Genomic DNA, 24,980 nt, shown 5'->3' on the forward strand with positions numbered 1-24,980 from the left:
TCTAAACCAGACCACAAAGGTTTTTTTTTTTTTTTTTTTTTTTTTTTTAAATCTTGATTTATCGTTAGCATACATTTAAACCTGTTGAGACAATTCCTTCCTCTTGTCAGGGAAATCCACTCACCCATGGTCACTTCAAGGATGCCAGGTCACTTCCAGGATGTGTGTGCTCTAAACCCTCTTGAAAACACCTTACATTGTGTTGTTTTGTCCTTGTTCTGTTCATTCCTTAGTAACGGTTTTAATGGAAAGATCATGGACATGTTTAACACTCTAAAACGGACACATTAAAAGGATAGTTCACCCAAAAATGAAAATGTATGTTGTTTCAAACCTGTAAAACTTTCTTTCTTCTGTGGAACAAAAAAAAGATATTTTGAAGAACACCGGGGTTCAAAAAACACTGGACCCCATAGACTCCATTGCGTGGAGAGGGTAAAACATTGTTCAGAATATCTTCTTTTGTGTTCTACAGAAGAAAGAAAGCGATGGTGACATGACGGTGAATAAATGATGACAGAATTTTCATTTTTGGCTGAACTATCCATTAGTTCAGAAAGTGTGCTTTCTATGTAGACAAAGGCATTTGTTTCAGTTACAACATGCAGATGTTTTAGACAAAAAGCTATTGCAAAATGCACTGTGTCTTGTTTATTTTTATGAGTACAGTTGCGTTGAGAAATACTTACGATTCCAAAAGACTAGAGTTCCCAGAAAACAAACCAATAAATACACAATTTAATGAGTTTGGTGCAAAACTATTTTAAATTACTGTTTGCAATAACTGTCTGTCTAGGAATTTGCAAAAGAGATCATGGTCTCAGAGATTTGTCCTCATGCTTATTGCGACCTTTAATATCTCTTGCTTTCTCTCTGTCTCTCTTCATCACGTTTGCTCATCTTTCTCTCTTTGCATTACACAAACATATAGGCCTTACAGTCTTTTGACTTTATTGAATTAACCTGTAGAAACTAAAAACTCATCTCACTCTCTCTTTCAAACACTCTGATAACTCTTATTGACTTTGCACACTTATGAACAAACAGAAATATGCACTTATACACAAATTAACACATACAAATTTTAAAAAACTGGCCACGTCAGTTTAAGTAGTAGGATATCCATATTGCTTTCCATTGTCCAATTTTCCAGTCCAAGTCTATTAATACATGTATCCTCCTCCATAACTGTAGCATGTCCCCTTTCTTCACGTGGTCGTCTCCTGATAGGCTCGTATGATGCTCTCATAGGCAGGTGGTGGAGTCTGGCCAGCATGGAAGCCCCTTAGATTGCTGTTGCCCCAAAAGGAATCCGGTCGGTTTCTAGCCCGAGGTGGAGTGACCATGGAACTGACAGTGCAGGTTGATCCAGCTGCCCCAGGGCTGGTAGTAAGAGTGGGGGTCCGTGGCAGGCTACCCTGGGCACCCTCCTCTGCCTCGCGAGCAATCTGGCTACACTGGAGAAGAGGATGAAAGGTAGAGGCCCGGAAGCTCGATTTGCGGCCTGGTGAGTCACCATAGTCTATCGGTGAGGAGGAGGTTTGCCGATGGAAGGAGAAGGCAGCACTGGCCAGACTGTTATTGCTGCGTCGGTCAAAGCCACTGCTGTGCCGACTGTAGCCTGGCCGAGACCGTGGTGAGGACGAACGGGTGGTGGAGCGGGACTGGTGGACAGGTACACGCGTGATGGTGGCTGATGCCCGTCGACGAGACATCCAGGTCAAGATCATATAGACCAGAGCTCCCAGCAGAAGACCAACAACCATAGAAAGACAGAAGGCCAAAATCACATCCCCTGGAGAAAGGAGAGAAAATGAAAGTGGTAAAAAAAAAAAAAAAAAAACATGTTTGTGACAGGTTGTTGTTGTCTCCCCTCTTCCCCCCTCTACACTCCCACTTTTCCACAGCTTTACACGCCCAATTCTTGAGACTTTTTCAGCTTTTGAGGTGTGAACGACCGGGGGTAACGCAATACAAGTAAAGCGAGTTACGTAATCAGATTACTTTTTTCAAGTAACTAGTAAAGTAATGCATTACTTTTAAATTTACAACAAAATATCTGAGTTACTTTTTCAAATAAGGTAATGCAAGTTACTTTGTTTTCCCATTTATTGACTGACACCTCTCCTGTCCCCATGTTGAGAGAAATCTGGAGTAAGTGCAGAGGCATTTTGTGCACTGTGTAAACGTGATGGTTATTCTAGACTAAATATAAGCATACATTTTCTCATTTACTTCTTCTCCTACCTCCTATTCTCTGTATTCTAGAATGGCAGCACAGCTGAAAGGTTTGTTTGAGCTGCACCCTCTACTGTACAGGCATGAATTTGCATTTTCCTTCAGCCTGAGGCTTATTCATTTCACTTTTGGTGTGAAATGGCCTTTACATTTGCCAAAAATAGAACTTTTCTGTTGTTATAAAAACAAACAAACAGCCCAGATGAGAAAAGTAACGCAAAAATAACGTAACGCATTACTTTCCATAAAAAGTAACTAACACAATTAGTTACATTTAATGATGTTTTATTAACAAGGTTCGGGAGGACAGGTGCAGATAATTAACCTAACTAGCTCAGGTGGAGAGCATTCAGTTAATCAATGCAACCATGACAAGAGGTATAAATACAGCAGACTTACCTCTGTTTGTCTGACAGTTCATCAGCATCCCTCCTCCACCCCTTCTCCTCACTTCAGTTCTATCTACTTCTATCTCAACGGGGGAGTACTCTGGGTTCGGGCCAAAATTTCCGAGCTCGGAGCCCTCCCCCCGGACAGCACGCCAAATATGCATAACTCTTACTGTACTTAATTATATGTAAATGTGAAGTCGTGAATAGGGAGTAACGCAATATTGTAATGCATTACATGTTTCAGTAGCCTCAAAAGTTTTATTACAGTTTTGACAGAGTTTGCTAAAGGCTGGAATACATTACACAACTTTTGCAAGATTTTTTTGTCCAATTTGCAGTCTAGACGAGTCAACGCTAGTTGACAATAGTCCGAGCCAGTCTGCAGGTTTTGGGCAGTCGGAGTTGACAGACTTTACAGAAAATCACGTAGTGTATGATGGGCACATACTTCTCTTTTTTTTTTTTTGGTTTTTTTTTTTTTGCTTCACATGATTCCTTCCAGTCAGAGGATATCAGACATGTTTGATATTTTAAGCCAATTTAAAAACCATATGCTGTGGCGAATATCCCTATAAAGTACGTGAAAAACAGTATGTGAGCTGAGTAGTAGGCCTATGTCGAATTCACAGTATTTATAAAACAGTAGGCAAAAAGTACCCGAATGGCCTACTAGGCTACTTCTGGCGAGATTCTGAAGTGCGCATTCGATGGACAATTTACTATCCCATTAGGACACAGGAGAGGATTTCTGAATGGAAGTAAAGCAACGCAACTGATGCCGTAGGTCACATGACAATATGGCGGATGTAGTACATCCACTGATCTATATAGAAATTTCATTCATACAACATACTTTTTAACGGTTCTTCTCAAATGGAGGGCTGGGTCCTTCGTTGACCAGTCCTCCTCAGCACTGAACGCTGAGACGGTCTATTAGGTCCGCAGGCTACATCACACATCCTGCCCCCACGGTCACGGCAGGAAAATACTATTAAAACTTAATTTTGGAAACATAATTTTATTAAAATTGTTCTATTTAGTTGCTTTCTGTTAATGCAATACAGTGAATGACAACCGTCTGTGGTCTCCCAGTGGAGCACATTATTGTCAGTTTAGTGTTAATTGATTAATTTACACCAAAACAAAAGATAACATCTATGCCTTTATTTCCGAAAACATTATTTTTGTCTTACATTTCATAATGAATTCAGTCAGTGCCGACTCGTTTTCCGTCATTGTTTTTTTCTTGAACTGGAATGTGTACGATTGTGGGTGATTGAAGCACACGAAGGATACACTTGATGAACTGAATGAAGGACTGCCTTCCAAGGATCCTTTAAATTGAGACAGCCTTCGGTGGCATACTGGCATTTGGTGATGTGGCAGCCAAGCCAAAATATGCAGCCTTACTAGGACGCAGCCTTCCGTTTGAGAAGGAAACCAAATATAGCACCCATTATGCGATTTTGGACGCAGCAGTTGACAATGAGGCGCGCGTTTCTGCGTGATTTGATGTTGTTTTCAGAATTACTTAAAAAGTCAGGTAATGTGTGAAGATGAAGTCGTTTAGTGTATGATGCCATTGTGTTTTAAAATCTGTTCTGATTTTAAAAGTCATATGGTGAATTCCAGCCCTAAGGTGCGTTTACACAGAATGCGTTTTTTGCGCACCACTTCGCTGCTGTTCCATTGATATTCTTTATAAATGCGACGACAATATTTTTGGTGAGCCAAAAAAACCCCCCAAAATAACGACTTATTTAGTGATGGCCGATTTCAAAACACTGCTTCAGGAAGATTCGGAGCGTAATGAATCAGCGTGTAGAATCATGATTCGGATCGCGTGTCAAACCGCCAAACTGCTGAAATCACGTGACTTTGGCGCTCCTAACTGCGGATTCGACACGCTGATTCATTATGCTCTGAAGCTTCCTGAAGCAGTGTTTTGAAATCGGCCATCACTAAATAATTCGTTATTTTTTATTTTTTTTGGCGCACCAAAAATATTGTCGTCGCTTTATAATATTAATATTGAACCACTGTACTCACATTAACTGATTTAAATATGTTTTTAGTACCTTTATGGATATTGAGAGAGGAAATGTCAATGCCCCCTATGCAGGCCTCACGGAGCCATCGGATTTCAACAAAAATATCTCAATTTGTGTTCCAAAGATTAATGAAGGTCTTACGGGTCTGGGACGGCATGAGCGTGAGTAATAAATTACAGAATTTTCATTTTTGGGTGAACTAACCCTTTAACCTCGGTGGACTTGAATTTGAAAAATGGTGTGTACTAACTTCTTTCCGCGTTTGAAACAACATTCCCTCTCATGTTCATTCATGTTTATTTGATGCTATAAATTAACTAGTAGGAAGAGATGATCGGTTCACGAGCCGCTTGAGCTGAGGCGCTACAGAAATATGTCACGACACATTAGAGAGCCACAAAACGGGTTTTATTGTCCGAATTTCTTTAAAAAAATTACACAATTTGAAAGCTGGGACTTTGTTTAATATCATAAGTATCCTGCTTTGTCTTGTGTGTCGACGTGTTGTAAGTGTCCTCTTTGCTCCGCGATGTATTTTTCACTCTGTGTGGCATGACAATGCCATGGCTTGTCGGACAAAGCAACAGTAACTAATGGGGGCGGATCTTTACGAAAGGTCAATTGGTCTTATTCATTTCGGATGGCTAAAGAAGTGTTGACGGAATGCTCTCATGACATCATTAGCGAGAAACTATTATGAGTTGGTCGATGAAGGTCAGGAGAGCCTATCCAACTCAAAGTGGGCGGGGCCAAATTCCACAATAGAAGTCACGCCCAATGTTTTCTTATTCTTTGCAGCTAAGTGAATTAAATAGTTTGCATTTTAGTAAGCTTCCTGTTATGGCATTCCATTGTCTAGTGAAATACCAATATCATTAGCACACAGGACTTTTATCTGGCACAGGTTTTTTGAAACTGACAACGCTTTGAGTTGAGCATTGCAGTGAATTTAGTCTTTAAATTTTAATTTTTAAATTAAAATCTGGTTTAAAAGCATATAATTATTCATAGATTGGAGCCATATGTTCTTTTAGTGTTATATTTGAATGAACCAGACAAATTATAGCCGTTTTTAACCACAGTACATAACTATTCTACATGTTATTATAAGAATATGACATCAAAAACTCTTTAGAGACTTGTGTGTGTAAACTAATATGGATATTTATACGCAGTTTTCTCCCTGGGTGAAAAGAATCACAGTCCGAAGTGAAGGATCATCTGGAAATGACATTTGGAAAGACAGAATGGAAAAGGCTGCACACTGGCGGTGTTGTTTTTTTATGGACTGTTTTTGCCAATATCTTTTACCGCTAGTTACAACTGTCTGCATTTCTGTTGAAAAATGAGTTCTCCTAAAAGACTCAACACAGCATTTTCTACTCTCTCCAGATTTTTTAAAGAAGTACAAAGCTGAAAAAACAATGTGGCATTGTAAGGTAATTTCCATGTATGCGAAAGAGAACCCTATATAAAGTTTGTAAAGATGATAAAATATCTTACTCAATCCGAAGGACTCCAGTATGTCCACAATGGGATGAGTGCTGTTATCCGCCATAGCTCCCTCCAGATATACAGGGGAGACGAGAGGGGACACAGTCTCTCCCCTCCAATTCTTCCTCTCACTCTTTCTTTTAACTTTTTCTTGTGTCCCTCTCTGTGTCTATCCAACTCCCCAGTTCCAGGGACCTTCCTCTCTCTCTTTCTCTCTGTCTGTGTCTTTTTTTCAGCCCCAGACTGCGCAGCACTGTGGTACACAGGATCCTCTCCAAGGCCAGGGTCTCTACTCTGTTGTTTGTGGAAAAGCAAAGTCTTCACTTCACATTTCCTGCCTTTCCTGCTTAAAATTAGCAGCAGGCCTTCTTATCTCCACAGACCAGGGTTCCTGTGGGATGGAGAGGAAAGGGAGGAGTGTACAGAGGGGAGGAGATTCAAGGTGTGTGTGAAATTCATTTCTCCTCCTGTCATTTTTCCTTTCCTTTGGCCAAAATTCATCATATTATACTCTGCCCTATTTTCCTTTCTATTCCAGCCACTTTGCATGAGCAATGACAGCTGTACCTTTGTGTCACCACTGATGGCATTTTGCCAGTTTGCAGTTTAATAGAGATACACACTTCATTTTATCTCTATCTATCTATCTATCTATCTATCTATCTATCTATCTATCTATCTATCTATCAGTCTATCTATCGGTCTGTCCGTCTGTCTGTCTGTCTATCTAATAACTTTAAACAGTTGTATCTATAAGATAATTTAATAATAATATGCAATACAGTATAAAAATAGCATGAAAAAATTATTTCATTTAATTAAATTGTTTGTTTTTTATTATTTTAATATGGCCATTCAAAAAGCACAGGATAAAATCAAAACCAAACAGATGAAACCCTAGCTTTTTTCTATTATTTAATAACAAAAGATTTCATAACACAATTTCCAAAATTTTTGAGCTTTAACTGTTCCACTTTGTCTGCTGTAGTCTTGCTGGTCATCACAGTGCTTCAGATTTTCCGTGTAGAGTGCCAGCTTTGTGCTGGGTTATCCTGGCTAGGCTAGCTTTTGCAAAAACAAAAATCCTGATAAGATCCCTGCAGAAAAAGCAAGATTTTGCCCCAAACCAGACCACTTTCACCTCAGTGTGCTTTCCTTTCATAGAGTTTATTAAGGGTATCTGGAGGTTAGTGATTAAGAACAGTAGATAGCATAGGGTTTTAGGACAGAGCTGCTGGTCTGGGAGGAACAGGACAGGCCCTATACTGACATTTCCTCTCATTGTTGCTTTGCGCCATGGAGTGCAGATATCAGCTGTTGCCATACAATGTTCTGAAGTATACATTAGACTTCATTTTCAGCCGCTTTTTGGATTAAAAAGCCCCCAAGAACATGGCTAATTCATGTTTGTGACCTCTTGGCCTGTCATTTATGAGAGAGTTTATTTATTTATTTTTGAATTTTGATTTTTTTTGTTTTGTTTTGCAATTAAAGACATTTATTATTTAACCTGAAATCTTTCTTTAAAAAAATACATTTATAAATATTCAAAAAAATAAAATAAAATAAACTTTATTGTAGGCTTTTATAAAGTCATTCATAATATATCAGAAATAAAAGCCATTTTCTTATTTCATCCTAAGAAATTGTCTATAATACACAAACCATTTGGTATAATATTTGTAAAACTCTTTCTTTATATTGTTGTAGAAGAACAATCCCCCCCTGACTGAGTCTGTTTTTTCTCCATTGTGTCACCTGAAGGATTTTGGGTCCCTTGCCACTGTCACCTCTGGTTTGCTTAGTTGGGGACACTTGATATTCAACAATATTACTGATAATACTTGAACTTGACACTGAGCTTACATGGGCTGGGCGGTGAATCGGTTTTTCTTCTAGAGCTGCTGTACAGCCAAAACAAACTTTGTTGCATTTCTTTCCTGTTATCATTGTAAAGCTGCTTTGAAACAATCTGCGCTCAGTTTTGGGGAAAGGTACTTTTAAAAGTAATGCATTACAATATTGCGTTACTTCCTAAAAAAGTAACTAATTGCGTTACTTAGTTACTTTTTATGAAAAGTAATGCGTTACATTACTTTTGCATTACTTTTTCTCACGTGGGCTGGGCTTGCTTGTTTATTTTTTAATAACAACAAAAAAAGTTCTATTTTTGGCAAATGACAAGGCTCTTTAAGGCTAAAAGTGAAATGAATAAGTCTCAGGCTGAAGGAAATGCATATTTACGCCTGTACAGTAGAGGGCGCAGCTCAAACAAATCTTTCAGCTGTGCTGCCATTCTGGCTGAAAGAAGAATAGGATACAGGAGAAGGAAGTTAAGCAATCTTATTTCTAAATCTAATATAAAGTAATTTTATCTTGTTAGTATGGTTGAATTAGATCATTAAATGTCAGCAGCAGACATTGGTTAATAAAGTGAGATTAAATACATAAAGTATATCTGTATAATTTAATATAGTTAATTATTACAGGTTTGCATAAAATTCTGAGATTGTAATTTCACTGTTTTTATTCATTTTGAGGAAAACTGAATGTTTTCGTGCACGTGAGATGAGTAAATGCATGTTCACATTTAGTCTAGAATTATAATAACCATCATGTCACACAGCGCACACAACACCTCTGCACTTTATTTCTCTCAAAATGGGGACAGGAGAGCTGTCAGTCAATAAATGTGAAAATATAACTTGCGTTACTTATATGGAAAAGTAACTTGGATATTTTGTTGTAAATTGAAAAGATAATGCGTTACAAAAAAGTAATCTGATTACGTAACTTAAGTTGCTTGTAATACGTTACCCCCAACGTTGTCTGCATTGTAAAAAGCGCTATATAAAAAAGGTGACTTAACATGTACAGTATCTATTTTTTTGCACATTGTATAATATATTTCATTAGTTTATTTCTCTCACTATATTTTTAGTATTGTATTGTATATATATATTCATGAATATAATAAAACAAAAATAAATGTTATTGTAAGGCTTTGACTGAAGTCATTCAAAATGTATCAGAAATGAAAACCAAACTCCTTATTCCATCCTAAACATAGTCTACTTAAAAATCTCGTTGCACATGTTGTCTATTTGTTACTGTCATGAATACGGCTCCCGCGGCTCTTCCTCCCGGCCGCCGGAGGGAGCCATCACCTGAGTTTTGAGCTACTTCCCTCTGGACTACATTACCCATAGGCCCTCATTCCTGGGACTGATTGCGCACACCTGCACTGCATCACACTCACACTATTTAAGACGCACACACGCATCCATGTACTGCGAAGTCTTGATTTGCCCCGGTGATCACTACTGAGCGTTTTCTTGTGGACTGTTACCCCGTTATTGTTTGGACTGTTTATCTCCTGTGAACCTCTGCCGCCTGCCCTGAACCTTGCTTGTTTCCTGGATTGTGTTTGCCTGCCGCCTGCCCTGAACTCTGCCTGTTGTAAGACCCTGAATCTCTGCCGCCTGTCTCGACCTAAGCCTGCCCCTGTTTACGCTACTGTCTTGCCCTTGTCTGCTTTGTGCTTTGTTGTTACAATAAAGAAACTGCAAATGGATCCTCACGCTGTTGGCCCATCATTACAGTTACATTGTATAATATATTTCATTAATCTCTTTTTTTCTGTATATTTTGTTTAGTACTGTATTGTGTTGTATTAGTTATGGCTGCTGTAACTCTCCTGTCCTGTCCTGTCCTATCCTATATCCTATCCGTCTTCTCTTGATGGACAGCAGATGGCTCTGTTACTCTTTAGAGAACGTTGCAGCTAATCTTCATTTCAGGCTAAACTCTGATTTTTATCTGATTTGCATTTCATATAAATCCCTGGACATCACTATTCTTGATCTTGTTTGCTTATTGGTTTGTTTATTTGCTCGTCAATGTTAATCTCTCTTTCTTTATTATCTATTCCCAGGAAAACATTGAGCACAATGTTGCAAATGTGGTTCTGAGCAGTTTGATGGAGGCTACAGAAGCTTAATGGTGGCTCCTTGGAGAATGTGAGTGAATGTGATTGACATAAGATCCTCTGCGCACAAGGACTCATGTCAGTAACTTCTTTGCTGTGCTCTCTCTCTCTCTCTCTCTCTCACATCCATTTGCAGTGACCGCTTAGAGGTCATTGCTAAGCACTGCTGTTTGAAAACCAGCAGACTCAGCAGAGCAGTCTCTGAATCCTGAGCTTAATGCTCCAGTCAGGAATTTTTACTTTGCTTTTTTCCTATAACATGCATGTGTGTGATTGAATTGGTAATGAAAGTGAAAAGCATAACAGTGTGTCTCTGGTATGGGAGTTTTTTTCCGCCCCTCTCGAATTTCACTTAATGGAGTCCTATGCTTGAGATGCCATATTCCAGCATCTTTTTTTCGTTTTCCATGGGCAGAAGCTCAGACATGTAACGCATCTTAATTGAATCACTTAATGTAATGTTGTCTGGTATTGCTAAAGTAACACACTCACACACAGGACTCGATTCGGCCCTCATTATTGGTCAACAGACTGCACTCGAGATCTGCACTCTGATTGGACACCAGGTGGCAGTGAAATCTAATGCTGATGCCAGAGTAGAGTCTGAGAGGCAGAAAGAGAGCGAGAGTCTAAAGGGAAGAGGATGCTTCCTGCAGAAAGCACAGAACTTCAAAGGGAGGAAAGAAACCGTATGTTTGCATGGCATGCACTGATTTAAAAACATTTCATATAGAGTTGATCCAGCTGATCCTAGATCATTGGAGAAGTCTCGGGTGGAGTCGCATCCACTGACCTGTATCAGCACCACTGACTTCGAATCAGTGGAATGGCATCTGCTCAGCGCTATGGTCGTTCAGACAGGGAGATTGCCAATGAGATGCAGAGGCTGCAGGGTAAGTGCTTACGCATGCTTTCTCTTAAAGGTGACCTCGCCACTGTGTAGGATGACACAGCATATACGTATTTAAGGCTGAAATTACTTTTGAATAACTTGAATGGATTCTAATTTGGGTTTTGATGTTTTAGCATGTTTTGTTTGATGAATGCACCTATGAATCAATATAAGATGTCTCTGCTAGTGTTATTTGGCTGTCCGGGTTCAGTACGTCTCTCTGCAGCTGTGTGTTGTGAGGCATGTGATGCAATTCCCAGGATTGTCAGAGACACATGCAAAGTTTACGGTTGGTTTCCAATTGATGCTTTGCGGTGCTTATGACGTCTCCTGTTGCAAAATCGTCCTTTGGGAGAATTTCTGTCCTGGCACTTGAGGAGAGATTGTTTGTGTTCATGTGGATACACATTCAGTTAGACAATCCCATTTTTTTTTCAGAAGTTTAAATGGTTTAAAAGTATAGATGCTCTTTACATTAAGCACTGAAAACTGGTGTATTAGAGCATCTTTGGCAATTTTCTCATTGACCTGGATTGTAGTGCTTGTGTGCCCTTTGTGTGGACTACTTTTACGATTGAATCAGAGGTAGAGAAGAGAGAGTGAATGAATGGAGAAATGAGATTAGGATGAAGGATTGCCCAGAGAGACAGCAGGAATGAAGAAAGAGAGGGTTTAAGAGCAGAAGAGCTGACTCTGGATGTGTGTAGTTGTGCAATAAACAAGGTACAGTACAGTGTGTCACCTCTAAAGTAAATTATGAAAGGCTCTTTTAGCATTGCTCGTCTTCATAGAGTTAGGTAATTGTAATAAGCATTTTTAAGTAATAGTTCATTTTTTTTTTTCCCCAAATATTATTGTTTACTCACCCTCATGTTGTTATACAATAAACAGGGACTGGAGATTTTTAATCTACAAAAGCACTTTATAAGTATCATAAAAGTATCCAAATTCCTGATCCTGATTCATGATCAAATTGGTTTGAGTCGATCTTTCAATGAATCGATTGATCTGGTTCACAAAACTGAACTAAATGGTTTAGTGTAGGAATGCACCTTAATGAAAATTCTGGGCCTAAACTGAAAATAGATAATAAAAAATCAATTAATTGATCAAACTTAGTTAATAATCAACACTCATATAGCTAAAACTGAGTTTTAAATTGCACATAAGGCAGTTTTATATAAACTTTTTAATAACGGAATTGTTTCTACTCCAGTTTGTTGGTGAAATATAAACATTTAAATGACAATAAACTGTAATAACTTGCTTTCATGGTAGGTTTATTCAACATACATTAAATAATGAAGACATCACTAACAGGTTAGGTAAAAATATAATGAATATGTAATACAGTGCATATATTTAAAGAGAAGAGCCAAAATAATGAGTTTATGGACATTGAATAGCTTAACAGTTTAGTGAACATAAGGTTAAGTGATTATATGCAGAACCTGATTTCACTAAGTACAACATGTTCCTGGATCAAAATCTTTGTTGAACCTGGAACAACATTCCAATCAGCTAATCAGATTTGAGGGACAAGTTTACAGTTTGTCAAGTTAGGCTTACAGCCAGGGTTAGGTGCTTCTACATCAGTGTTATTCACCACTTCCTTCTGATTTTAGGGATAACTTATGGTAGGGTAAGTTTTAGGCTAGGTATATGGTTAGGATTACTCTGCAAAATTAGCACATGCTGATGGTTTAGCAAGCTGTTTTATTTTACATTTTATTTTTCTCAGGTTGAAACACTGATTGAGTGATTAAATGAGGATTCATTTCAGTAAGTTGTAATGTATCTTTCAACATACCTTCTGGTGTTCATCCATGTTTATTTTGTGATGTAACTGGTAGGGTAGAGTGGAGGGGAAAACGCCCCCTACTGTTTTTCCCAAAATAACCACTAGATAAAGTCAAGATAAATTTTTGTTGTTGCTATGGACTAAGTTGACAAGAGTGATGTAGAAGTATTCACTGTGAAGCTTACACTGGCGACGTAACTGAGAGAAAATAGATTTCACGGTAAGTGATATAATTTTCAGCAGTAATAAAAAAAAAGTGTTTTAAAGCTTGTTGTTTTGCAGAACATCACAGTTATATATGATGAGAATAGTAAGGCGTGCAGTTAGGGAGTACATATTATAATTATATTTAAGGAAAATATAATTATATTTTCAGAATGACATAATTTTTTTTCAAACTTAGTCTGTGGGGTAAAACACCCCCAGCCACTTGGGGTAAACCGCCCCCAGAGGGCATCGCTTTTCACAATCATAATTACTGTAGTTACCATGTTCTGAACATTACATCCTTTGTTTTTCCTTCAAATGTAATCTAACTAGGTGGTGAATAAAATAATTGGACTTTATATTTAAAAATGACTTCAAGTTAGCATCAGCTAGCCAGTTAGCATCAGCTAACAATATTTTTTTTTAAATAGGCTGATTTTCAGTGTGGCTCATTAACAAATATTCATATTTATCTACTGTTAATTTTGCTTGTTTTTATTTTAAGCTAAAACTTCGTGTACTCTGAATTTGCTGTAAATGTATAAAGCAAATTGCTTTGTCAGAGAGTTGGTACAAATTTAATTTTTGCTAAAAATCTTTATAACATGAAAACGCTGGACATTTTTCACGCTTGGTTTATAATGAATGTCATTGTCACTGAAAACTAGGATAACTATTCTAGACACATTTAACTTTTGTTTCACAGAAAAAATGACAGACTTTTCTGGATTCCGTTTTTTCAGTTTATTTATTTTTTGGACTCCATTTTAATGGTTAAATTAAATTTTAGTAATCAAAAAGCATGTCTAATTAATTTAATTCTTAAAAACAACAAAATTTATTAATTAAAAAGTGTTTTTATGAATTTTTTTTTTTCTCAGAAATTCTGTTCCGTATTTTAATTTTTCCAGCAATCAAATGAACGCATACCATTAAATTTCTTTTAATCATGAAATTAAACTTTTTTTGTCAAACAATGTGCTGCACAACAGAGCTTTACTGTTCATTTCCGCGTCATTCATTTCAGAGACACACAGACATGCAGGATTCATATTTAATGTTAGTCTATTTGGGGTTTAATATTCACGGACACTTGTCTATATCGCGATTTAATTTAAGTGTACTGACCTGCTTTTTATTCATTATTCAAAAATTTGACAAATTCCGTGACATTCCGCGTTATATACTATATTCCGTTTTTATGACTGGATTCCGCGATTCTGTCCGCGTTTTCTGCATCGCGGAAATCTTAGGGCCCTAGTTTAGTGAAGTTTTCTTCACACTGCATCAACAGTAGCACAGACTAAAAAATTTTAGATTTAAGAAACCATATCATTACTGATTAAAATCGAGAAATTAATATTGTCAATACAGAGCTAGTGTCCACACAGCTGACATGTTGTAGCCTATGTAGCCTATCCACGTTGTGTGCACAAAATAGACGCTGAACACAGTCAAAACGTTGACTGTGTTCAGCGTTCACCATCACCATCAGAGAAGCGCTAATTAAACGTTTCAGTCACTGATTTCGTCCCTCCAAAACCATTCCGCCCGAAACGTAAAAAAAACGGCAGAAAAATTTCGGTGCATCCCTGCTAGTTCAGTGTTATTTTAGTATTATTTATATACTATAGTATTTATTAATATTTTGAATTATTTTTTTGGGAGAACTGTTCCTTCAAGAACTCTCTGTTCCTAAGATGCAGAACTCTAAGAGACAAACTACCACATTATGCATAATATTTCACCCACTTATGTACTAGGCCAACATAATATGGTGGTCTTCACCTTCATATTCAGTGTAAAAAGACTGATACATTTCTGTACCTCTGACTATGATCATGATACGATCATCTGCAGTTTAAACTGTTGCACAGACACACACTATTATGTTCTGTAGGTAACATGTTGGAGGCTTGGGCTTTGGTCGCCCTAGAAACCAGAAGTAGAGCAGTGTGTTGAGTGTCAGGCCAGATTGATGGTGTGTAAAGATGCTTGTGGGGAGAATGAATCATGTGATGCTAAGTATGTTATTCAGCATGCCATTGCTTTCTCACGCCTCATTGGTTGCAAAATTAAGGCAGAGCAGGAGAAACAGCCATAATGACATGCTTATGTGTATGCGCATGCGCTCATGCTTAATATGAAACAACAGTAGTAGAGCTTTCACATCATGATACTACTACTACTAACATGATACTAAAAAATGTTCACCTCTCAGAAGTAGCTGTATTATGCATTTTAGAGTACAGTCAATCATATAATTATCATACTTAAATACTGGAAGTATTTGAAATAATAGTAAGACATCAGCTATATTGGGTGTGTCTAAAGTCGTGCCAAAGAGGTGGAAGAATTTTTTTTTCTTTTTTTAAACCATTTTTGTCTAATATTAGTGCATAAATATATCATTCAATGTTCATTTTGCACTTGAGTTTTCTCTCTCCTCCCGAGTGAGCAGATTAGAGTTGCTAATCAGACCAATGTGATCCCCTGCTTTGATCAGATTACCATTTCTGTGTGTGCAAGTGTGGCAGAGAGAGCTTCCCTTCCTGCCTTAAACAAAGAGCTCATCAGTGGCAATATTCATTGGGATCAAAACATTTTAAAGCATCGTTTAAATTTCCTGTTTTATTTCTGAAAACAAAAGGGAAGTTTTGCTAATGAGCACCTGTTTTCCTAATGGGAGAGCACGCAGGCACTGAATGCTTACACAGGCCACATTAAATATCCTTGAGATTTTGTTTATTCCTGTTGATTATGGCATGGCATGAATTTAGTTAGATTAGGGCATGCTGACAAAGAAGGTGATAAAACAGACTATCTATCTATCTATCTATCCATCTATCTATCTATCTATATATCTATATATATATATATATATATATATATATATATATATATATATATATATATATATATATATATATATATATATATATATATATATATATATATATATATATATATATATATATATATAATATGATGAGAGAGAGAGTTATAGAGATATATAGAGAGAGAGAGAGAGCGCTATATATAAGCAGTAAGGTACTCGAGACTGTGAATGTCACAGACTTATTCACGATACAGCACTAGCCTCGAGTACCTTATTGCTTTTATAAAAGTTACCACACAATACAAATATTAAAGCCAAAAATATGTATCAATGCAACTTTCATGAAGTAAACTTTTTCTAAAAGCCTTCCTTCCGCCGGAAAAAATAGTCCCTGACCGTGAACAGCAACAGAAGTTATATTATTACGCCATTAGATGGCGGCAAAGACTGTCTTTATGAGTGTGTCAGTAGCGAAGACTTTTACATTTAAAAGAGTGAATTGTTGTGAACATGGAACAAGACTCAATGCTTTGACTAGCGCTGTCAGTCACAGGAAAACCACTTAACTGTTAAAAGGACAAGATAATACATTGGACATTTAAACAGATTTTTTATTACGAACATAGGACTGACCTGAAGGAAAATTATAAATCTGAATGCAAGTAATAAACTCGCTCACTCGATCTCTTTCTCACAGTACTCTTCTACATAATACAGTAGCCTAAGCTTCAATGAACAATATCAATTGAGAACATAGTTTACGTTGCTAAGAGTGGTTGCTAAGGGTGTTGTGTAGTGATACACAGAACCGTTGGGTGAAGCGGTCATAGGTGTATTTTATCGTGAATAAAACACAGCTATTGACCAATCAGAATCAAGGACAGGAACTAACCGTTTTATAATAACATTTATATTAGTTATTTATTTATAATTAATGTAATCAATTATTTATAAATTCAGTTCATTTATATAAATTACTGTTATTTATGTTCTATGATAAATTGTAAAACATTTAGACATTTTTATGTACTTAAATTTGAATGAGCTCATGTGTAACCATAGCAGGCACAAACAATGTCTATGCCATGTTTCTTCCTTTGTCCTCTTTTTTTGGGTACAGTAACTCACATCCAAACAGTGGCAGGTTGTTAAAAAAAGCAGCAATTAGTGGCACCATATGGCAGAAAACGGCAAGTCTGCTTTGAAGCCCTCCCAGGCTAAAAATCTTTCCATATGCTGAGGAATTTTGCTATTTATTATCTCTTGTTATCCAGACAGAAACGCCTATTCTCTGAATATGTCCTATATTTGAGTGTTTTTCAGTGGTCATCGTGTAGGCGTCATAAGACCACTTCTCCACCTACAGTCTGGTTGTGAGCCACAAATAAGCCACACAAACACCTGGGGAATGTGTCTCACTCTTCTGCACCTGTTTCTTGTCTCTTTGTTTGATGTGTGCAGTGATGGAGAAGTTAGTTTGGAACTGTATTTTGTCAATCTACAAGTTAATGATAAATTAAAAGTAGTTAAACTACAGTCAAGGGCCCCTTAAAAGATGTAGTTAGCACTAGCTATTATTGTTACTGGAAAAGCTACAAGCTGTCACACTTCTAATAAATAGTCAAACAGATGTTTCAAATAAAAGTTCAGTCTTACTCTCTCTAGAGGTGGTACTGTAATTATTTCCTTTTTTTTTTTTTTTTTTTTGCATGTTTGTGTGTAAGAGAGAGATAGAGATAGAGAGAGAGAGAGAGAGAGAGAGAATCTGTGTATTTGTAAATGCAAAGGTAGTCAGGTGTGCGTGCATTTTATTTAAAGGAATGTTTTACGCAAAAAAGAAATTCCATCCATCCTTTCTTCCTATTCACGAAACTTGTCTAAATTATTTGTTCACAAATAGGATTGATTCGCTTATTTATAAACTCTGACTCAATAGCTGCATTTACATGGACCCTAATAATAGTAGCACATAAAGTCACATGTAAACACGTCAGTTTGAGTGTCATTTGGATCGTAAGGGGTGGTTTAAACCTTTTCTTATCTGTTTGATAGGGCATGTAAACACTTAATGGGATTGAAAACAGAAACCGAAAAGTTCTGTGCATATTCAATGATGTAGAAATGGCGTAATGGCGTATGACAGCAGCATGGCACAAAGCTTCATGTGCACATCGTCTCCAAATTAGGACCAAAATAGATAAATATAAAGTCTGCTTTTTAAAACAAAGAAAAAAAGGAGTGGTAGGAGGGTTAACAGCTGCAAATCTCTTAATTTGTGCAGTGTGTTCATGTCAAAAGATCAAATCTAATTTGAATCTTGTGACATATAAACATGCACATCAACCTAACCACTTATTTAGCGTTCATGTAAACACTATATGTTCGGATTCATCAATTGGAATAATTTAATTCCAACTGAAACAAGTGTCCATGTAAACGTAGCTAATGATCTGTTAACTTCAGTTTGTTTGTAACACAAAGCTATTGTATGACTTCAGGAGACTTAAAATACTGTATACAAGTAGTATGGACTGCTTATTTGTTTATCGTGCTTTTGAATTTCGAAAGCTCCACATTCCTATTCATTGTAATTGAGTGGAAAACAGCGACCAGCACATTCTTCAAAATTTCTCCTTTTGTGTTTCACAGAAGAAAATCATATAAGGAATGACATAAGGGTGAGTAAATGACAATAGTATGTTCACTTCTGGGTGAACTATAATTTTTAAAATAATTGCATTTTCCACATGCACAGAGAAAGACATAAAGACGCACATGGGAGTCATCCTGTCCATCCAGCTCTTTCTCTTTATGGCCACTTACAGCAATACTGGCACAATGCCACACAGAAATGGAGCAGGACAGAGAGAGAGAGAGAGAGAGAGAAATGGGTCAGTTCTGGCACTTTGCCACAATAGCTGTGTAATGATGTGCCAGATATGGCAGAGACCGGCCATTCTCTACTGACCAACATGAGCACAGACGGTCACCTTGAACGCTGTGGAGCTGTGAGCTCCTGTGGATGCAGTCCTCCTCCATCAGTGTCTCCCTCATCTCTCGCTCTCTCCATTCCACCACACAGACTCAGCATTCTGTTTCAGCTCTGAGCTGCACAAAGATGTAATACAATAGAGGTGCAAGACACAAAACAAGGTGCTGTAGGTCAGCAAAGAACAAAACAGTTGCAGTGTGCTATAAAATTAAAGGGATAGTTCACCCAAAAATTAAAAATCTGTCATTATTTATGTTCCAAATCCTTATGAATTTCTTTCTTCTGTGAAATACACACAAAAGGAGAACGTTGACTTATGGTCGAGTGTGCATTAACATCTGTATGAGAACTGGGAAGAAAAATTGTATTGTGCTACCAGTGAGATGACCTGATTTAGTTGTTTCAAAGAGAAATGTGTGTGTTTCTGTAGTACGACAGACAAAATATCTGTCCAAATAGCACTTGGAGTACCATTCAAAGGTTTGGAGATTTTTTATTTTGAAAGAAAGTAATACTTTTATTGAGCGAGGATGCATTAAATTGTTCAAAAGTGGCAATAAAGACATTTCTAATGTTAGGAAAGATTTCTGTTTCAAATAAATGCTGTTCTTTTGAACTTTCTGTTTATCAAAGAATCCTGAAAATCACAAAATATTAAAAAAACAATCTGCAAAAATATGAATCAGCACAAATGTTTTCAATATTGACAATTCTTGAACACCAAATCAGCATATTAGAATGATTTCTGATGGATCATGTGACACTGAAGACTGGAGTAATGGCTGCTGAAAATTCAGCTTTGCCATCACAGGAATAAATGACATTTTAAAATAGAAAACAGAAAAATTTGAATAATATTTCACAATATTACTGTTTGTACTGTATTTTTAATTAAATAAATGGAGCCTTGGTGAGACTTCTCTCAAACTTTTGATCGGTAGCGAACATTAACAAAAGGCTATTAAATGAGGATAGTACTTTTGACAAGTTCTAGTCCACAAGAGCATGGGTCATCCCATTTGTTTTAGGCTTGAGAAGGGTATTTACGAGCTGCGATGGACGAGGGACTGACTGATTGCCAGTGACAGTGATATTGAATGGACTCTTGTGTGACCGACACACACATTAACTGTTGTTAGATTGTGCTTAACTCCTCATTTAGTCAGCAGAAACAGCCGTGACACTTACAATGGCCTGCAGACAGAGTAAGAATCCTCATAATACGTTACTGTCTTATCTTTCAACAGCAGGTTGACCTTTACTTTACCTTTTACTTGCCTCTAGCAAGCTGTGTCAAATACTGAAGGTCAGTTCACCTTCTGAAGTAGATAAAATCTGCCTGATTTGTGCGGTGTGAGTGCACCTTTGATTGCTTCAGTGAAATCTAAGGCTCTTTTGATAACCTGAGTATGCAAATCCTAAACCACTATACTTAATCAGTGTGTTTACGTTTTACTATAATGCAGACCTTGTACGATAAGACAGATTCTCTTCTTCTACATGATGTTGGTAGTATATGTGGGCATGGTTCAGATTTTCTCGAAGTGGATAAAAAGCTTAGCCTGTCTGACCTACTTCTGCCCTGGCCCTGACCACATCATTTCATTACAGAAGCCAACAGGAGATCTTTTAATACTCTTCAGATAGCATGATTGGCATCTGCTGAGAGCTAGTGGTCACTAAAGCACTGTATCACAGTCTTCAAATGTTTTTATTTTTATTTTTCCTGAATATGTCTAGACACTTTCCAAATTGGAGGTGTATTGTGTACACATCTGTCCTGTTAAGAGCACACATTGTCTGAAACCACAGGAGGAATTTCCCATTGTAGTAATTATCTTGAGTTATTCATAAAATCTTTTGTGTCTTTGGACTGTAATTAGTAATGCTAATTTGGCAGAATTAGGGATCGGTGCCGATGCAGAATTGGGAAAGCGCAGGAGGGGAGAAGCTCTCAAGGCTTCCGTTATCAGTGAGGGTAAAGTGCTAATAGCCACACTCACTGGTCAGAGATATAAATAATGCCGTATGTGTAGAAAGAGTTGTTGTTGCTATAGTGATGGTGGAATTGAGCTATAATGGAAAATACCCTACGTCATGGGGACAAAACAGCTTATAATTCATACTGTGATGTTTTTTGAAAATGTAAAAATGCAGTAAGTTTTCTGTGATGGATAGGGGATAGAATATACAGTTTTTACAGTATAAAAATCAATATGTCTATGTAGTTTATGTAGTTTAGATTAGTTCACTTTCAAATTAAAATGACCGCAAGCTTTACTCACCCTCAAGCCATCCTAGGTGTATATGACTTTCTTCTTTCTGATGAACACAATCGGAGAAATATTAATAAATATCCTGACGCATCCGAGCTTTATAATGGCAGTTAGCATTACCAAACGAGTATGAGCTGAAGAAAGTGTCTCCATCCATATCCATCCATCATAAACATATTCCACACGGCTCCGGGGGGTTAATAAAGGCCTTCTGAAGCGAAGCGATGCGTTTGTGTAAAAAAAAAAAAAAATCCATATTTAACAAGTTATGTAGTAAAATATCTAGCTTCCGCCAGACCGCCTTCCGTATTCAATTTACGAAGAAAGTGTAAATTGGCATCACGTCAGTTAAGCTTTTTCCATAAGTTAAATAGGGAATGCGTAGGACGTAGTGTAAGCGGTTTGAACTGCGAGAGTTTTACACTTTCTTCATAAGTTGAATATGGAAGGCAGCCTGGTGGAAGCTAGATATTTTACTTCATAACTTGTTAAATATGGATTTTTTTTTTTTTACACAAACGCATCGCTTTGCTTCAGAAGGACTTTATTAACCCCCCGGAGCCATGTTTATGATGGATGGATGAGGATGGATGCACTTTCTTCAGCTCATACTCGTTGGTCCCGCTTACTGCCAATATAAAGTCAGGATATTTATTAATATTTCTCCGATTGTGTTCATCAGAAAGAAGAAAGTCATTATACACCTAGGATGGCTTGAGGGTGAGTAAAGCTTGGGGTCATTTTCATTTGAAAGTGAACTAATCCTTTATTTCAGAATTCAGAATTTAAGTTCCCTCTTAATTCATAAGTTTTTACTTAATTTAAATAGAATTCACAAAATACTGGAAGTGGAATTTTTACAGAAATTTAGCAGGTTCTAAAAATGAAAGTTAATTTAAAATATAATTATATAATAATGATGTCAAATAAAGCCTCCATATTAAATTTTTTTTTAACTTTCTAACAAGGCTTTGTCATTCAGTCATTCATTGTTTATTTTGACCATCTTTCCTTTCTTTGTCTTTGACATTTAAATTTCTTTGAATTTCAGTTCATTTTATTTCCTTAAAGTTAATTGAAGAATTCTATTCAAATTTTGAAATTTATTTGTAATTTAAAAGACATTTCAAAGAAATGCTGAACCCTACACAGTCCTTGTAAGAGAGGCACAGGTTTTCTTTAGTGGATTATTTATTATGTGTACATTCATAAATCAAAATAAGGAAATAATTCATTGGCAAGAATGAAATAAAACGTTTCTTGGCAAATCACCAGGTAGTGATTGCAAGTGTAAAATGTAAGATTTACAGTCAGTGAGGCTGCACCACTCATTTACAATGTATATTAGAGTTCTTGAGTTTACCACAAGGTGGTGTACTACCCTTCTTTCTTTCTTTCTTTCTTTCTTTCTTTCTTTCTTTCTTTCTTCTTTTTCGAGCACTAGTGAGTGAGACCCATGAGGTTAGTCGCTAGCCTCAGGTATTAGGCACACTAACCCAGCATCTGTTTGTACTCTAACCTCTGCAGATCTCTAGTCCAGAATAGCCCTCAGCCTTTACACAACCTTCTTTTAGTAACTCAAAATCCCATGTTGAGAATGAAGGCTTTCCAAAATGCTGTCTTTTTTTCTTTTATCTTTCTCATGTGGATTGTTCTTTAGCCTAAAGGGGCTCCTACAGTATCACCTCCATATTATATATACAAAACTGATACAGACTCGCCTGTATAGACTGTAAATATCGATCTATTTTATTCTTAGTTTGACAGTATTTAAATAGGTCATTCTTGTTTTCAAGGCTGGTTTTCTTTGGTGTTTTTGCTCAATGCACTAGTTCAGGACCATGGACAGAGACTAGTCACGTCCACAGCAAAGCATTGTTGCTTGCTCAGATTATGTCAAATCATTTGTCATTAGAGAACATTAGCCACTATAAATATGTTATTGTGTTAGCTCTCTTGTGGTGTGCCTTCACCATATAATAACATCTTTTCTTTGACTCATAAACACTCTTAAATAAATACATGCATGCGCATACCTGTCAGAGATTTTCATTAAAGATATTGCAGGACAGATTCCAGGCTTGAGAAGTGAAGATATCTGGAGACTGATAGCATATGACAGAGGCCATTTGATATTAATGACTTCCATCATTAAAAACCCTTTCGGGAGGAGACGAATAAAAGAGAAAATTATACCCATGATTAATGAAACTATCATAATTTTAAAGATTATCATTCTCCCCAGGCTTTTCATTTTCTCATATCTTCATTTTCAAAACCTGCAACATTGGTGTGGTGTTAATTTTCGCTCTTTTTCTCGTGTATAAAATATTTATTTTATGCCAAAATACAGCCTGGATTTCATTCTATTCTAATAGCTTGTTTGTTGATAGCACTATGTGACATAAAAGCCCCATCACATCTCAATAATGCATCTAGCAGTGTAGTGCTGTTTGTTTTGTTAGACTGTTCTAGGAGGTTTATAAAGCCGCTGGGAGCGGTAAATCAGATCGAGCAGTGTTTTCAGGCAAAGTTAATCAGCTCAGGCAGGCAGCTTTTCCTAAACCATAGAATCCAATACGTTTTGTGGGAGGGGAGAGAGAGAGAGAGAGTTCAGCTGATCTCAGGGAATTTCAGTGCCGAGCACGTCCTGCCCGGTCCGGTCATCAAAGAGTGTGCGTTGCAGGCTGTGTGACTCACAACACATATACGCACACCACTCCCCCTCCCGTCATACGCTCAGATGTGTGATGACATCACACATTCCCATACAAACGATTGGCTGGAGGCACAAGGGGAATTGTTCCTGCAGAGAGTGTAAAGACAGAGAGATACTGAGACCGGTGCTGCACACATGCACACATTCCCACTATTTTTTTTTTTTTTTGTTATGTAGGAAGGACAAGGACAGGACACTTTGATTACTTACATCGGATGTTGAGAAGGAAGTAGAGAACCTAAAAAAGAGGTGCATGAAGGTTTTCTTCTGCACTGACAAGCAACAGATCAGAATATTTAAGAAGGAGAACAGCAAAAGCTCCACAAGAGGGTGGTTGAGAGTAGTTGACCCTGTGCAAGACCTCTGAACATCACAGGTGAATGTGCTCTTCATGGACTTAAGATCACAGAGGCATTGTGGGAATGGAAGTCAAGGGCAAAGTGGCAAGACGATGGGAGGATGTAGCTGCCAAGAAGAAGTCTGGCACATCTCTCAACTTAGTGGCAGGGGTTTCTCAGCACCTGCGTGGTAAGAAATTGCCGTACCTTTTTATAAATGCAGCAAATTTCGATGATAGCAATTTGCATGTGTTTGTAGATGTACAATACTTTATGTCAGATCTGCATATTTGACTGTTTTTGTGCTTCTATACAATGTAGAATTATTTTTTGAAAGAATTTTCACTCAGAAAATGCTAATTTCACAAAGAAATGGCAAGTAACACATTGAATTAAACTTGAAATGTTGAAGTAGAAAGACTGAAATAGTATTTTCTTGTAAAATATACTCAAATAATGTTGTGTTGTCGAGTTGGAGGTATTTTTGGGAATAACGGGGTCGTCTGTAGGGCATCCTGTGTAGAAAATGTTCAAAACAGCTCAGCAGGTTCTTGGATGCACTGTGGATCATTTCTGACTGTGCGAGAGAGACAGTCGAGGAAGTGTTGATTAATCATGGTGGTTATTTTGGAGATTTAATTAGAAATTAGAAGAAAAATGACACCTGGTTATAATTACAATGGAGACATTTTGTGGGTGTATGTGTTATACAGTGAGTTTGCATCTGTGTTTCCCGCTCAAAGTCACCCTGTC

The 24,980-nt window shown here is 37.2% G+C and overlaps 2 protein-coding genes across 9 annotated transcripts in view; one reads left to right on the forward strand and one right to left on the reverse strand.

Annotated features, from left to right (window-relative positions):
• Positions 1-626: 626 nt before the first annotated feature.
• myct1a (myc target 1a) lies at positions 627-6,573 on the reverse strand. Of its 2 annotated transcripts, none has more exons than XM_051875437.1 (2): positions 6,185-6,573; positions 627-1,795 (listed from the first exon to the last, which is right to left on the reverse strand). In XM_051875437.1, the coding sequence occupies exons 1-2, from the start codon at positions 6,237-6,239 to the stop codon at positions 1,209-1,211; spliced, it is 642 nt and encodes a 213-aa protein (XP_051731397.1). In that variant the 5' UTR covers positions 6,240-6,573; the 3' UTR covers positions 627-1,208. The 2 variants fall into 2 exon arrangements, with proteins under 2 accessions (XP_051731397.1, XP_051731398.1); XM_051875438.1 differs by lacking the exon at positions 6,185-6,573 and adding an exon at positions 2,248-4,374.
• A 4,452-nt stretch (positions 6,574-11,025) lies between these two features.
• Positions 11,026-24,980, forward strand: part of syne1a (spectrin repeat containing, nuclear envelope 1a) — a 148,535-nt gene continuing 134,580 nt past the window's right edge. For 2 of the 7 annotated variants that reach the window (XM_051874198.1, XM_051874200.1), the window contains exon 1: positions 24,052-24,417. In XM_051874198.1, coding sequence (XP_051730158.1) covers positions 24,312-24,417 — 106 coding nt within the window. In that variant the 5' untranslated portion in view covers positions 24,052-24,311. Of the gene's footprint in view, positions 11,057-24,048; positions 24,418-24,980 lie in introns of those variants that run through there. The other 5 variants (XM_051874199.1, XM_051874204.1, XM_051874201.1 and 2 more) reach the window with 4 other exon arrangements.

The sequence above is a fragment of the Ctenopharyngodon idella genome, chromosome 20, assembly GCF_019924925.1.
Source record: "Ctenopharyngodon idella isolate HZGC_01 chromosome 20, HZGC01, whole genome shotgun sequence".
NCBI lineage: Eukaryota > Metazoa > Chordata > Actinopteri > Cypriniformes > Xenocyprididae > Ctenopharyngodon > Ctenopharyngodon idella.